The 16845-nt window shown below is 33.4% G+C and overlaps 1 protein-coding gene across 2 annotated transcripts in view; it reads left to right on the forward strand.

Annotated features, from left to right (window-relative positions):
• The first annotated feature begins 3876 nt into the window (after nucleotides 1–3876).
• Nucleotides 3877–16845, forward strand: part of LOC134528118 (prosaposin) — a 63814-nt gene continuing 50845 nt past the window's right edge. The window contains exons 1-3 of one of the 2 annotated variants that reach the window (XM_063361397.1): nucleotides 3877–4079; nucleotides 8819–8915; nucleotides 11607–11754. In XM_063361397.1, coding sequence (XP_063217467.1) covers nucleotides 4040–4079; nucleotides 8819–8915; nucleotides 11607–11754 — 285 coding nt within the window. In that variant the 5' untranslated portion in view covers nucleotides 3877–4039. The remainder of the gene's footprint in view (nucleotides 4080–8818; nucleotides 8916–11606; nucleotides 11755–16845) is intronic. The other variant, XM_063361396.1, reaches the window with a different exon arrangement.

A 16845-nucleotide genomic window follows, 5' to 3' on the forward strand; every position in this document is an offset into this window, starting at 1 on the left:
CGCACTCCCCACTGGGCCGCACTCCTCGCGGAACTCTGTCGCCCAAGGAAATCCCACGGAGGCCGGCGTCCCTGCTTAAGTAGTCTGTGGCGCGCCCTTCTAGAACTGACGAGAGCAGCAGCTGTGGCGAGTCGCATCATCCCGCCGCCCGAAGCGTCGAGAATAGCGTCGCTCGCTAACGCCACGGCCCACGGAATTCCCAAGGCCGCTCAGCGATAGATAACGGCGCCGAGGCAGGACGATGAGGAGAGCGTAGGAAGGGGGGGGGGGGGGGGTATAGCGACGACCCTCGTAATCCGGCCAGGCGCGCGTGGCATGCCTTACGTCAACGGGACGCACGTGGCCGTGCAGGGCTACCAACCAGCTCCGAACCTGGCATTTCTTTCTGGTCTCTCGCGTTCGTAACAATATTAACCATTTGCATAGAAAAAAATATATCATAGTCAAGGATAATAACATTAATAATCTAAAATCACATTTCCCACGGAACATTATTTAATGGATATTCACTAAATGTCAGGAATGTCAGAATGGCAAACACGTTCATGAATCTGCCTCGGGACACTCAGTTTGCGCGTTACACCAGAAAGTATTTCATAAGTTTAAGTTTTTATTATTTCTTTTCCCTATTTTAAATACGGCTTGAAGGATTTGACTCCAAGTCATATCAAATTAAAAAAAAAGTTGAAACAACAACAAACTGTCAATGTCAGTGTTTTTTTCCCCTTGGATTTTACGTTACCTACCCTAATGAGTTTGCTTTTGTCAACTTATACACGAAACAAATTCTTACCTATATAGCGATTTGTGCAGTGTTTATTTACCTATGATCGCTAATTATTGCATGTAACAAAATCATCTATAATATAGATATGCCTTCTATTAGACGAATCAATTTAGGTAGAAGAACCCGAAATGCTACAAACCAAGCTAATTACCGATCTAATCATGCACTACAATGAAAATAAAAATAATTATGTTACACATGATTAACAATAAAGAGATTACTTATTTTTTTAATTTATCTTTTTATTCACAAGACCTTATCACCAGGGTGACAGTTCTGTTCAGGAGAATTTTTTGCCCCGACTATGAAATATGTAGGAAAAAAAATTTCACATTACAAATCATTTTGACAGGACTTTATTGCAATTTAATTAGGCAGTACGAAGTCTGCCGGGTCAACTAGTAACACATAAATATGAGATTTCTTATATTGATTTATAAAAGGTAGTCATACATATTAAAATTAAAGAATTTTTAGATTAATTCTACATACGAACGGCTAGTTTAAAATTGTATACCTCATGATTTCATGCTTTCAGCAGATGCTAAGATAGACAAAATATGGTTTTATTAGATTTTTTTTTTAATCTTGTGCAAAAACAAAAAATAATTGGAGGCAAAATAATTTTGGATACTACCGAAGACTTTCCTTTTTCAATGCGGCCTGTAGCTCGGGCCAGATGCAAAAGGTTTTTCACCGGATAGAAGTGCGCTGTTACTCAAGTTAGTTGTTGAGACATGACGTCACACATGGAAAAATGACAAAACGAGCGTGTATGCGTATGGTGCCCTTAAGGTTTCTCTTTGTCTATATGGTCGCGTACACTGAGGCGCCACGCATGACAGTGTCGGGAATTACAGGGGGAAAAAATATGAATAGTTTTATTATGGAAGTATTACATGCGAAAAATTATAAAATACCTGAAGGGTTTTCTGTTAGTTGATTTTACTGGAGTTCCGCACACACGTTTTTCGAATGATTCTCGTAATGATAAATAGTGTTTGAAAATAATTTCATAGACAGCAATGGCATATGTCCATGAATTAATTAAAATAAATATTTACAATTGTACGTATCATTCAAAGAACGTATCATTGCCCGCAAAGGATCTGGAATGAACTGGTAAATTCGGAACCTTCAGTGGCACATGTTCATAAGATGCTTTAAAAACACCCTGAAATTTGAGAACTAAAAATAATTTTGAAATAAAAATATTTCCACGACGGTGTCTGTGAGACCAGTGCATTCTAGGTTTCAAATTGCAGCCTTTGTTGTGAAGATATTTATGATTCTGAACAAGTAATATGAGATAGTTGTTATTTTAGTGAAGGTTCGAATCAACTAACTTGGGTTCATTGAATTTCATTTATTTCTTATTTTAACTTATATCTACAAAAAAAAGTCAATTATTTCTTTTTAAGTGCATTGGTAAATTTCTAGAAAGCAGATGTTCATTTAAATATTGGACGTATAAATATTGCACACAACCTTCCTCCACTCGACGACAGCTGTTCTCGCGTCTACGATGACCACAATCTGGCACTGGTGAATGAATCTGCGGGCGTTTCAAGATACCCGCCATCAACATACAAGATGGCGGCTTAAAGCAGACAGCGCCGATGATCTTGCAATGATGGGAACGCATTTTGCAGTTTGGCTCGCAAAGGTGTTGTCAAGTGAGCGCCTCGTTAGAGCATAAGTTGTTGTTCCAGGCGTTGTGAAAGCCACCCCTATCGCCAAAAACAACATACCGCCTTCACCGAAATATCACAAATTTTTTAATAAGTTCTCGGTCCCTTTGCGGACGCCACTGACCAGTAACAACACTATGTTCTTAACCGTGTCAGGGGCATTTTTTTTACTGTGATAATAACATATAAAGTTACATAGACGAAGACACGAATTTGGCTGGGGAGGGCGGGGGGCTGTTGTGTGCTAATTTTAAAATATCATGTTTGGGATGTCAGTAGCGAGTAAAAAGGTTATAAGACGATAGAGGGGGGGGGGGGGATTAGGAGGACAAATTCCCTTCTCCCATCCTCACTAAGTTATTAAAAGAAAGTGCAATACCTATTTCGATGAAGGTGGTAGGTACCTATGTTGTTTTTGGTGAATCAGAGTGAGCATTCACAACGCCTGGGACATCAAGCTCGCATGCTTCACAGGAAGTGACACATTTTGAGATTGATAAAGTAACAGTCCAAATCTATTGTGACTGTCGTAAGTTTTTTGAATAAACAAAATTCAATTTTATTAATTTTTTTAGATCTAGGTACCCTAAAAAAAAAAAAAATTCTCTAGCCACTATTGGCGGGCTAGCTATGAAGTTCACAACTGGACTATTTTTGGTATCATACGGGCTTATTCAGCACCATGTACAATGATCCTTCTTCCTAGCAATAAAAAAAGTTATTTTTTTTTTATATTTGTCTACCACACATTTTGTAGGGGGTGGGGGGAATCCTTAAATAGTGTAATCACTGGGTTCTAACGTTCTAAGTATACTTCGGTACCCAGGTTGTATAAGCTTTTGCTTTTCACCGTGTAAGTTTTTAAAAATATCAAACACACCTTTTATTTTTTTTTCAGTTCAAATAAGTTGGATATTGAAGTGACTTGATGTAAGTTTTTGGACATACACCATTGCTAAGAACGTTTTCTGTTGAAGAAAAACTAATAAATAAAATAAATAATTTTGTGTGTTTTTTGTCTTTCTTGTGTATTTTTATTTATTTTATTTATTAGTTTTTCTTCAACAGAAAACGTTCTTAGCAATGGTGTATGTCCAAAAACTTACATCAAGTCATGCACTCCCATTGCACAAATCTTTTAAAGATGGATATTGAAGTATTATTCGAAAATAATATTTTTACGACAATTTCAAAACAGAGTTTCATAGCATTTGGATGAGTCATTACACAAGCAAATGTTACCAACACAATAAGTTAATATTGACCATTAGTTTTGTCTGCGAATTGAAAACATACTGAAAATTGATCCTTCACATTTACTATTCACTGAAAGAAATATTATATACTAATTTTAATGCCTATAAATTAAAAAAACTTACACTATCAGTTTCTTACAACGTTGGTAATGTTTCCAGCACTGTTGGAAGCCTGTGATTTTCTTGTGTACTAATCTCGTGACTTGTCAGCAACAGCAGTTTTGTTATGGGAGTGTAGCTACTGACATTCGAAGTAAATTGTTTTGTTAGATTTTATTTTAGAGTAGCTATCAAAACTATCGAACATGAAGACATTATATTTTCTCTTGTGTACATTAGTTTGTGGTAAGTTGAAATTTCGTATTTCTGAAGATTAAATAGCAGGCGAAAATGTTTGGCAGTACATAATTTTATTGATATATTAGAGAATACGAAGTAATTTTGGGGAATGTTCATCACTTTACATTTGCTGATTTTCAGTAAGGCAAAATCTGTCATGTTTTAGAATTACGTTTTTGTTTCCAAATGAAACAGTGACGCAGTATTCCATTCTAGTTACTTTTGTCATCACTAGGTAATAAACTAATTAATGGAACAATGAACTTACACAGAGTTACAGTTAAAGTTACAGTAGTAATTTCCAAGAGTAAGCTGTTATCCCAAATAATTAAATAAAATTCCGAAAATTGTGTTTACGAGTGATAAGTGTCATGAAATATGTAGTTGGATATATTTAATGTTAACCTAACCTAACCAAACAATCAGTTCACGCCAATATACAGTATTTTAAATGAAGCTAACCAAAAAGTTGTTTAGAAGATTTTACAGAATTTAAATGTAGCTACAGTAACCAAAACAAATAGATCAACCTGGAACACTGGTGAACTATTTGGAATATCGCAATTCCGTTATAACTGGAGGAACTCGAGAAAACCATTTTAGAATATTTAATTTGGTTGTCGTGAGAGAAATAAAAGGGCCAAATAATTTTTGATGCCCCTTTCCTATTATTGAATGTACACATTTTGGTAAATATTGAGCACAGGGGTGCATCTAAACAAAGAAAAACATACATTTTTTATATGTTTACCTTGGTGTGTGTAAAACAACTTTGTTTTTTTTATACCGAATTAGCTATGGCAGAATTTTTTTACATTAGCATGTTCATTAAGGTTTTGGTTTTCACCATGTTGAGTTCTTCGAATAAGATATTGGTGCATTTTATTTTAACTTTGAAAATTAATTTAAAATTAGTTCTTAACTTTTTTATATAAAACTGGATTGCAGTTTTGTATGTAGTTTACTGTTTTATTGGATGGCTAAATACGCTCTGTAAACTAATAATTGTACTGTTATTTACTACTTAGTTGGAAGCATTTATGGCAACTAGGAAAATTTGTGCCACAGGGTAATTGAAGGAATCTGTTAAGTTGTGCCAACAATTTTTATGTAAACTTACAATTATTTATTTATTTATTTTTTAATTTATTTTTAATGATAAATTTTTAATTGCAAAAAAAAAGTTGTGGCTTCGAATGGGATACTTAAAATACATTTTGAACTTTTCCATTGTCTGTCTGTTCTTCTATTACACCTTTTTATATTGTAAATGTAGTGACTTAAATTTGGTTTGTGTTTTATAATAGTGTAGTCAAGACTGTTTTGTACTAGAGATTGCCCATGATCGTGTTGTCACCGCCCTAATGTTTACTTGATGGTAGGTGCAATTTCATTGGTAAATATAAAGTATTTGGAATTTCTTATCTCCGCCGGGTTTAATGAAAAGAGGAAGTTAAAGAGCATACAATAGAAGTATTTTCGGAGTTTTAACATTTTTTTCTCGAAATACCGCTAAACTACATATTTACCATGTCAGTGACTGTTGAACAGCATTGAAAAACATTAAATTGAAATAATATTCAGTTGAAAGGGAAAACCAATTAGGGTGGTAAAAGGGTTTGCAAATGGCCATATTCTACTAACATTCAAAATCCTTGTCTTTAGAAAACGGCCTCGGCTACGCTATATTCCTAATGATCTCTCTGAAGTATCTACAGGATCAAGTTGCAGCTAGTATCAAGTTAACAGTAGGATGGCAACAACAGGAACAGGGATATATATATACTTGAAAACAGCCTCTGCTATGTTAATTAAGCACGACACAAATTTACATCACTATATTTACATTACAAGTAATGTTCACAATAATATTATACCAACAGTCAACATATAAATGGGAATGAATTTATGTACAGAACCTAACCATTAAAATAGTCATTTCGGCTAAACTTCTTGGAGTATCGCAACACCATTTTACGCAGTGATTAGAAGGTAAGGATACAAAACATGATTTTCAAATTTTTTTCCCCTTTGTTTTATTGTGTACCTGTGTTAGATATCCACCCAAATTTTAAACCCACAGTTTAAAAATGAACCTAAAATCTCATCGACTTTACAGTACCATAACTGTAAAAGTGATCTACATATATTCCATAACATGCAAGGTTTCCCATTAATTCTATTAACCATGGACTTGTAATATTCTATCAGGTTAAAGCCAAGCATTAAAAATAATATTCAAGATTAAAAATAATCTTGAAATACAACCAGGCCTCCCTGGTTCCCTTGCCCTCCCCCCACCCCTTAATCTTGATGGCCCTGGCCACAGTGAGCCAATGGTTTGTGAGCTGACCATCTGCAAATGGAAGATTTGACATGTGAATGGCTAAGTTCCCCATTACATAGTTGCAGATCTGCAACAGATTGGCTGGCCTTGCCAAAGTAATCTGTTAATAATTTTAGTTTGGTCATCTGCCAATCAGCACTGCACAACATTTGCCATTACAAATGATGCTAATCAATCAGGCATGTCAGATAGGGGTGGGTGCAGCAACAAAGAGGGAGTCAACATTTAATTGTAATTTTAATAAATTAAATTTTATGATTATGTTATTACATTAAAATAGGTACTCTTTTACATACACAAATGAACATAAAAAATATAATTCTTTTAAAATATATAAATTAGAAATAAATAATAGTATTTATGGGAAATTAGGTGAATAATATCTAAAATGGAAATATTAAATACAAATAAAATAACATTTTTTGACGTGATAATGTCTTATAAATCAATGAACCTCGGCTACACGCACAAAAAATTGTCATGTTCCACCAGAGCCAAGCGTTCAAGAACCAGCCAACCACCGTGCGAGAAAATCTTCTATAATATCAAACAGGTTAAGGCTGGCTTTTTAACTAATTGTTCGTGATTATATTTAAAGAAATTATTTAAATTACTTAATTTGCAAAAACTGTAAATAATATTTGAAAATTAAAAAGTATGCAATTTTTCATCAATGTTTTCTCATGACGTTATCACGTAAAATTATCGTCCGTAAACCGACTTTACAGGCAAACCCCTTTTTTATCATTGAAATATTTTGATAAAGATTTTACACATAATTAATGCAGCAGACCTAACCTAACCAACCTTTTACTTAGGCCTATGTAATTAGTATTGGCATAATTTCTCATGATCAATGACTTCACATTTATGCAAATAACTGTGAATAATGTGACTATTACTCTGCCACCTACTGCATGTCAATTGTACCAAGCTCATTGGCAGGACGTAAGCAGTTTCACTTTGACATGGGAAGCAGCGTGGATTGGCATACGCATTGGCTCATTGTGCCAGGTGCTTTGGCTAAGAGGGCTTATACTATAGAAAATGCACAGAGTAGAAGTGGGCCTGTATTGTGTAAAAAGATTATCATGTGCAAATCCTGTATTTTTTAGGTCAATATAGTCATTTATTTACCTACTTAATTATTGTATATGAAATTAAGATTACCCAGTATTAACAGACATACAATAATTACACTCACTGTTAGTTTTTTCCCTTAAAAACAGCAAAAGTTATTTTAAAACCTTATTTTTTCAAAATGTCTATGCAATAATGGAAAGTTTCTTACTGACTCCGATGAAAGATCCCACAGACTGCTGCGTAAGGGTGTACAAAAACAGTTATGGATGTTCTGCAGAACATTTTTCCTCAAAATACTCCAATTACAGCTTCTGCAGTATTTGTTTACACAACTTGGAGAGTTCAATTATTGTAGAATGCTGAAAATATTGTAATACCCTGCAAGGAAGTAAAAATTAATAGGGAAATGGATTTAATCTATTTTTCGTGACCATGCTGGATTTGCAAACGTCATTTTAGTTTTAATGGGAATTCTAAAAAATAATTAATATTAAGTACAGTGGTATTTTAAACAAGCTGCTTTAGTGAAAGTAAAATATACAGATAAACTTTGGTCTTCAAAACAATCATCTCTGAAATGTACCAATAGGAAACATTGTGCTATTAAACAGGAAACAAAATGCCAGTAGCGCAATGATGCGACCTGGGGCCCAACCTGAAAATAATCTGAACGTGATCGAGTCAAATATTGTCGGAGGGGCAAACCATAGAATGCCGGATTTAAGACCTTTTACTATATTATAACAAATTATAACTTGGAAAATAACAAATTATTAGCCTAATGGTAAATGCAAAAAAAAGATACATTGTTAATTCAACCTTCTTTTAAACAGCTGCTTAGCTGCGTAAGTAGGTACTATTCCTCGAAAATGCAGTGCAATCACAGAGACTGTTTTTGAATTTGAACACTTTCATTACTGTGATACAACTTTAAGTACAGGTTGTACATAAAATGAGGCTGGTCTTCAAATGTAAATAGTGGTTTACAATGTAAGGGTAATCATAGTTGAAGTAAAACTTTGGAATGCCATTAGATTTGTACAAGCCACCTTAGGAGTTACATGGCTAGACCTATATTTTGTATTTTGACGCCCACTATTGACACTACTTTTTTACTACATGAATGAAAAATTTCATTATGTTGTACATGAGCAATGTTTCCCTTTCTTAATGAAGGTTATTTATGGAATCTCTTGGTGTTACAAGTTTGCTAACTTCTTAAGTATTTTAAGAAAAATTTGTGTTGTACCATTTATTTAGTTTTATTTCAATGCTTGAATAGTGAAGTGTTACTGATTATGATTTCCTCTTTTAGGCGCTGTTGGGATCAGTCTGACCATCATTGACTCAGATCAAGATGTGACTACAAGCACATGTGCAAAGGGTCCTGTGTATTGGTGTGAGAACATAAAGTAAGTGCAGAATGATTTATTGTCACTGCAGATGCTTATCAAATTTGATTATATGAAATAGCTCCCAGCCTCCCAGTTATTATTTTATGTTAGGTATGTGGTTAAATTTAGCCATAGTGAAATACCTAAGTAATATTGTCAACTAATGAACAAAAAACTGTAAACTAATACTTTCCTACACTTGGTTACATTTATATCCCTATTCAATTAAACATATGTACTGAAAAATACTTTCTTTTTCCGTTATTTACAGACACATAAAATCTCCAGAAACATGTTTGCAAACAGTCTAACACTGTTTACCAACTTACCCAAACATCACATATTTGATTATGTATAAGCATGTTGTATTGAATTTTATTAGTTGAAATAATTTTTTGAATCTTTGAAAAATTGGCCTACAATGCAGGCCTACTTAAGAGGAACTAGCTTATTTACGTATCAAGATGAAGTCACATCGCAACTGACAATACTTGCAAAACTGTTACCAAATTTAATACATATTTATTTTGCCTACATAAGTACACTGACAGTTTGAATGTCAAATATAAAATTCACGTTTGACAAAACCATAGGTATATTTCATCTGACAATTATTGAAGGTGGATTCAGCTGAGAAACTACACATCACAATATGCTCTTGGCAGTGCACTGCCAGTTTGTTAAAACACTTGATGAATACTGATCTTCGTAACTAAAAAAAAGTGTTCACAGGTATTCTTTGGTTGATCAGTTCTTTTCACTGTCGAGTAGATGCGACAGAAGCGATTCCTGATGAAGGCAGTCATGTTTGATGCAACAAAATAACATACGAGAGTGGCTCACAGACACACTCAGATGGCCCTGTCTGTCAGTGGCAGAAAACTGGAAATCATACCTGAACTAACGAGAAAATTTATTTCTTTAAGATGGAACTGAACAACATATTTATTGTAACCAAGCGATCTGCCCTTGCTTCACACAGATGCAATCTACTAGTGTTTAATCATTTAGACTTAATAAGTAAGCACTTATACGTATCAATTCCTAGTAAATATCTGGTGTTTTCAAAAATTATATACATACTATACGTACTGCCCAGAACCAAGGGTTATCTTTGTAAATAGTAACCACCTTTTTTCATGAGACTACTCACAGATTTTGTTTGGAAGTCACACGCCTCAGGGCTACATAATAGCTGCCAGTGTGAAAAGTACTCAACACTCAATCTATTCCTCCAACATTAAATGTTTGACCCTACTCTTTATTTATTGTCATTGAATTGATTAATATGAATGTATTATACACATAAACCTTCCGGAAGAAATTCTCTAAATGATTGTGAAAACCACATCAAAATCCATTGTGTAGTTTAGAAGTAGTAAGTGAACAGACATATGTGGATTGCGACATATATACTTTTTAAAGATAATAGAGAAAGTATTTACAATTGAACACCAAAAATCTGGATTATGTTTGATTGAATGAAGTTCTACAACCACTAAAAATTTTGATGCCATTTCAAAATTTGTTCATTGAAATTATGGGAGGTACAGTACACTCCCGATTATCCGCGAAATTAAGTGGCAGGGCCACCGCGGATAGTGAAACTCGCGGATAATCCGCAAAAGAGCCGAAAATGGGAAAACAAAAAAGAAAACGTTAATTTCAACTTAAAAATCTAAAAATGTATGTACAGTAAAAGTTACAATTGACAGTAAAACTTTTTAAATGATGCTAAAATTTTAGTATTTTACTGAATAATTACGCATGCCAGCCTTCTGTGTGAGTTCCGAGAAGGCCTGTGGCGTTTTATGGTATACTGCACACAATACACTCGTCAGTAGAGTTCAAGTTTGCTCACTTGTAATAAAATACAAATTTACATATTTGCTGTATTTTTTCGTAGCATGCGTGGATAATCCGCACCGTGGATCATCCGCCCGCAGATAATAGGGGGTTTACTGTAGTAACATTTCAAAATAAGAGTTACCCCCAATTATTTCAATGAAATAATTTTATTACAGTGACAGAGTTTTCGGTGGTTGTAGAACTTTATTCAATTAAACTTAATCCAGATGTTCAGTTTTTGATCTTAAATACTTTCTCTATTATTTACAATAAAAATATGTTCAATTGTAGCTTCAAAGATGTATACCAGCCTTGGAAAGAAATTTAGACTGTAAGTCGTAGAGTTTTTCAACTTATTTTGTCTTGATGAACCCGCATCCGTTACGTTCCTAGTATATAGTGCTATATAAAGAATCATGACTAGTCTGATCTCTTTAAGACAACTTATATGAACTGTTGGTTAATCAGTAAGCTAATTGTTTAAGTGATAATATTCATTCTTGCATCCCAATGTCTTTTAATACTTGAACTCCGGTTGATTTGTGTAGCTGTCAAGACCTGGTTGGTCCGGCTGACTGGAAAACTGCTGTAGCAGTCTGTGTTTGCCCGGCGGGCCCTGCTGTGCTATCTGCTTTTCTATATTATAGTGAAGTGCTGTGTACTATTTAGGGGATGCCTCATGAAAGTTTAGTAACTACTGGAGACTCTTAGATAGCAGTGGTTTACATCTTAGAGCTGTTTCACTAGAACCTTTTACTAGAGTATTTTACACGACCTCTCACTGTCTTCAGAAACGTTGTAAATTTTTTTGGGGTCTGTAAATGTCGAAAGTTGAGCGTTTTTTATTTGTTCTGGTTGCAGGACTGCCAAGTTCTGCGGAGCAGTGTCGCACTGCATCCAGACCGTGTGGGAGCACCAGCAGCTGCCGGTCGACAATGACGAGGTCTGCACGATATGCAAGGACATGGTGACGCAAGCTCGTGACCAGCTGGAGAGCAATGAAACACAGGTTATTACACCCTCCTCGTGTTCTTCAGACTGTGGCAGGTTGCTGGACAAAGTGAATGTATTTCTTAACTCTTTAAGGGCGTGCCTCCCATTTCAGGTCATGATTTTATATTTATATTAATCACTGATCAACTTTTAGACTTTTTCAATTGTTTAACTTTCACGAAATGAAAAATTTATACAGCACATACTTTTTGCATAATTAGCTGCCAAAGTTACATTTTTAACGTTTTTGGGTTGTACAAATAAGGAGAATTTAATTTATTGCAGAACTGAAACTTTTTAGGTATAACTGTAATGCCACTGGCTACTTCATGATATGGTTATCATTTCTATCACAATAACTCATTTCATGTTTCTTGGCTGTTAAAATCGTAACAAATTTGGGAATTTTGAAATGCCAGGTAAAATTAATTAATATTTTCTGAAAAAAATTAAAACTATTTCTTGAAGTGGCCAGTAGCATTGCAGTTAAACCTAAAATGTTTCAGTTCTGCAATAAATTAAATTCTCCTTATTTGTACAACCCAAAAACGTTAAAACTGTAACTTTGGCAGCTAATTATACAAAAAGTATGCGCTGTACATATTTTTCATTTCGTGAAAGTTAAACAATTGAAAAAGTCTACAAGTTAATCTGTAATTACTGTAAATATAATATCTGGACCTGAAATGGGAGACACCCCCTTAACTGCATCGTTTGACTTGCCTCGAATGCACAAAATATTGTTTACTTGTGGCATGCAATTTTTGTTGAATGGAGTATTTTCCTATGCTGCAACGCATGGCTGTGGTCAAACTATTTTTCACTTTGGTGCTGCCATTTGTAAAATGGATAGCTTGAAATGGTATGTCTTTTTTTTCCTCCTTAGAAATGTTTATCTACATAGTGTGTTATTTTTGCCAGCAACTCTTGACTGTTTGGCACACTAACTGCTACACTTTGTGGGTAAATATTGCATTTCCTTTTTCCACAGCAAGAGAGTAAAGCATGTAAACTTAAAATAATGTGGTTGAGCTGGCTGTGATTATATACGATGTAGACTATGTTTTGATTTTTTAAGAAATTAATTTATATATTTGCATACTTACGCCCATGAGCATAATCTGTATATGGTAAAGTACATTACAAAAATACTAAATAATACAATATTCAGAGTATTTTCATAGCATGAAAAGTAAGAAAATATGAAACTCAGCCCAATTCTTCTTCTACTAGCAACAATGGGAATTTACTGAATTTTTGGGGTTCAGTGAATTTTTTATTTAGGACTTACTAGAACATTTCTATTAAGAATGGATGGTTTTTCAAAATTTGTTACAGCAATAAAAGTTTTCCACCATCAATTAATCACCTACTCTGTTGCCGTTTCCAAATAGCAAGGATGTTTTCCTTCCAATGCATTGGTTCCTTTAAAGGCAACATTCAGTGAGAGACTAGCAGAGAATGGATATCCAAATCTTTTTTGGGCTAACACAACCAAGTGTATCAGCAAATAAATACTTTTTGGGCTTGTAGGTCTTTGTGAATACTAGTTTTTTGACGAAAAGCTAGTATCACATTGAATGTGTTAAAATATTAAGTCAAATGGCGAATTTTGTTCTCAGCAGGGCTGTGTAACACTAATTTTATAAAATAGTGGATTGGAGTAAAAAAAAAAAAATATATTTTAAAGTTTGTAATGTTTGGACTGATTAAGTGATAAACCATTTGGACCCTCTATATAATACCATTCAATAAAAATTAAAACTAACCTTTTATAATATTAAGTATTCATGAAAGCAAACTTCAGTGCATATTTGATTTTTTTAGTAACCAACTTTATTTGTGCAGACTATATACAACACACAAAAAATTTAATATTTTCATGAGCGAATCTTAGGCTATGCATCAGACATTAAGCTTTGCATCTGCATCACAACTGAAGTTTCAAATAAAACGAATAGCAAATTTCCTGGCGAATTCAAATCAAATATTAAAAAAGATCTTTGATTTATTCACTTAGTTGAAGCTTTGCACAGGTCTCGTTATTTGTTAGCATTTACAAATTGCCCACGCCATATTATTTTCATGCAGTTTTAACTCTTCACTTGCTTAAGTTAATTATTTGACAAAATAAATTAAAAAGAATGTAGACAGCAGTAGGGCTAAGCAACAGACAGTTGTTACATTTTAATTTATATATATAGTGTCACAACTCCTCAAAGGCCATATGGATGCATATAAGGATGCTAGGGACTTTTCCTTTCATGACTGGCTGCATTGGTGATTCTATGAGGTTCCTTGCATCTTTTCTAAAGGTCAACAAGAATAACTGATTGCAGGGTTGGCTGATTTAAAACACAATGGTTTAAAATACAATGGTTTAAATCAAATAGTTTTTATAATTTCTTTTAAATAATGTAGTTTTTAATAGAATATATTAATTTTTTTTATTGAAAGGTCTAATTCCACTCTAACAATAAAAGTTTGCTCATTAATGTTTCTTGTGATTTACTGAAACAAAAAATTATATAGTAATCAAGATCTTACATTTTTACTTTCTGAATAAGTTGTAAATTATTACCAACTAAATACTCCTTTATAATTAAATTAACTAGTGAATTTGAGTACAAATGTAAAAAAAGAGGATGTAATAAATTTATTTTTAAAAAAAAATTTCTATTCTGTTGAAATCCCAGACTCTACTGTAAATCCCTATTCTGTGGGAAACACCCATTCTATGGAGAATCCTCTTCCTGTAGGGAAACACACTTTATGTGGTTTAGTCCTAATCAGATGTACACTTCTTTGATGTTTTAACTTTTCTGGTTCAACATGAGGGGCAGATATTGTATGGCTTTCATTTGAACATGCTGAGAACCAAAATAACTATCATAATAAAAAAAAGCTGGTTTAAACTTAAAAAAAAAACTGGCTTGAATAAAAAAAATAGGTTGTTTAGTTTAAAAAGAAATTTTTTTCCAACCCTGGCTGGTAGCCTCTAAGATGCATTTTCTAGGATTCTTTAAGCAAAAGAGTACTTAAAGGAGGTATTGGGAATTGCTATTAAATGTGTTAGATGTGAACTTCCTTATTAGGAACAAGATTTGCAAGGTCAAACATGATGTTATTTTTTTCCAATCAATGAAGTTCATATATTTTGGTACAAAATTAATTCTAAATAAATTAATTGTAAGAATTTACCATAGTAAAAGATTTTTTTTTTTTTTTGTAATTTTAGTTAAGTTTGGTCAAAGATTTGCTGATATAATCTTGTTCCTATTCATTATGCATGGAACTGACTTCAAAAAATGTTATTGTAATGTAAAAAAAAATATTTCCACTTCACCCAGCTACAAAATCTCTCATAGCTTTAAATGATGTTTGCGTTCCTTGTTGTGGAAATGGTACATATTTCTTTAATTGTTGCTTAAATAATTGTGGTTATGAATTTTGGTGTGTTTAAATACCAATGTGAAAAATAACGTGAGAATGTTTTTTTGCACAGCTGTTTGTGACACTGTAAAGACTGATTGCTATGGCTGTTATTTGATAGTGTGTTTTATGTAACATGTCTCAAAATGGACAGTTCTAAAAAATATTACCAGTGGGCCATGCATCCTTTAGCCACTGTTGTTCTGTCTGGGTCTGTGCGAAGCTGTGACTAAGTGAATCAATTAATGCTCTTTTTAATATTTAAATTGACTTTGTCAGGAAATCTGCTGTTTGTTATATTTGAAGCTACGATAATGCAAAGCTTTGCGTCTGATGAAAGCTTCACATTTGTTGCAAATCTTTCTTTATTGGAAGCCTAAAATTTGCTTAATGAAAATATTTACTGTTGTATACATTTTGCTTGAATAAAGTTGATTACTCAAAAAAATAAAAATAAAAAGGTGGCACTCCGTTTGCTTTTATGAATGCTCAATATTAATATTATGCATGTGTTTTTATTTTATAATTTTACTAAATTATGTTACACATATGGCCCACTTCATTAATCACTTATTCAGTTCAAAGATAACAAATGCTAAATGATAATTTTTTTTGTTTCAATCCTGTATTTTATAAGATAAGCGTAATACAGCTTCGCCAAGAACAAATTTGCAATTCAATGCGACTTTGCAGATATTCAAATACAGTAGAACCTTGATGATACGTTCCCGTTTCATACATTTTCCCGTGTCATACGCCGATTAATTTTGGTCCCGCCGAAAGTACTATATTTACAATGGTTTACTTTCCCGGAACATACACTTATAATATCAATAATTTCCCGTTTCATACGTTTTTACGAAGCGGAAAAGTACTAAAATTCACAAATTTTTTTGTTATATTCCTCCTGATAAACTACGTTTTAATGCTTTTATTTTGAAAAACAGTTCATTGTTTACCTTTGCAAACGTAAGAAAATAACTTTATCGTACCATAGATATGGATAGTATCAGGAAGACTGTGCACTTCGCTAATAGAATCTATGGCCAGCACCAAGCGAGACTAGTGGCGCAAACTAGCAATGATTATGAAAATGGTGCACGCGCTTTACCCAGTTACGGATCTCATATTTTGTGCATTCATTAATCTTTGAACTGAATATACCCGTTTGTTATTGTTTTCTTACAATCAGATTGTTTTGTATTTTACGTTTCTCAAGTTAAAATTTTATTGAAAATTGTTCTGTAGCATAAAGTTTTTCGTAAAATGAAACAAACAAGCAAAAATTTCTGATTTTCTTTTTACAATAGCCTATTTTTTTATTTCTAATTTAGGCTTGGTGACTTTTCCCCCTTCCAAGAAAGGACTTCATAACATTTTGTAAGGCCACTGATTCTCATGTCAGCTATACTTGATTATGGACTGTATTTTACATTTCTGGTGGTTTTATTATATGTACATATAATGATGAATTCATATCTTTCTTTAATATAATGCAATTATTTACACATTATATATTTAAGTTTAATCTGACGTACTGGTATGCTAGATTGAAAAAAAATTTTATTATTGCCATTCCCTTTTCATACACTTTCCCGCATCATACACCATTTTTGTGCCCTCCGTTGAAAAGTGTATGACAGGGGTTCTACTGTATTTGATTTGATATTCACTT

Source organism: Bacillus rossius, chromosome 1, assembly GCF_032445375.1.
Source record: "Bacillus rossius redtenbacheri isolate Brsri chromosome 1, Brsri_v3, whole genome shotgun sequence".
Lineage (NCBI taxonomy): Eukaryota > Metazoa > Arthropoda > Insecta > Phasmatodea > Bacillidae > Bacillus > Bacillus rossius.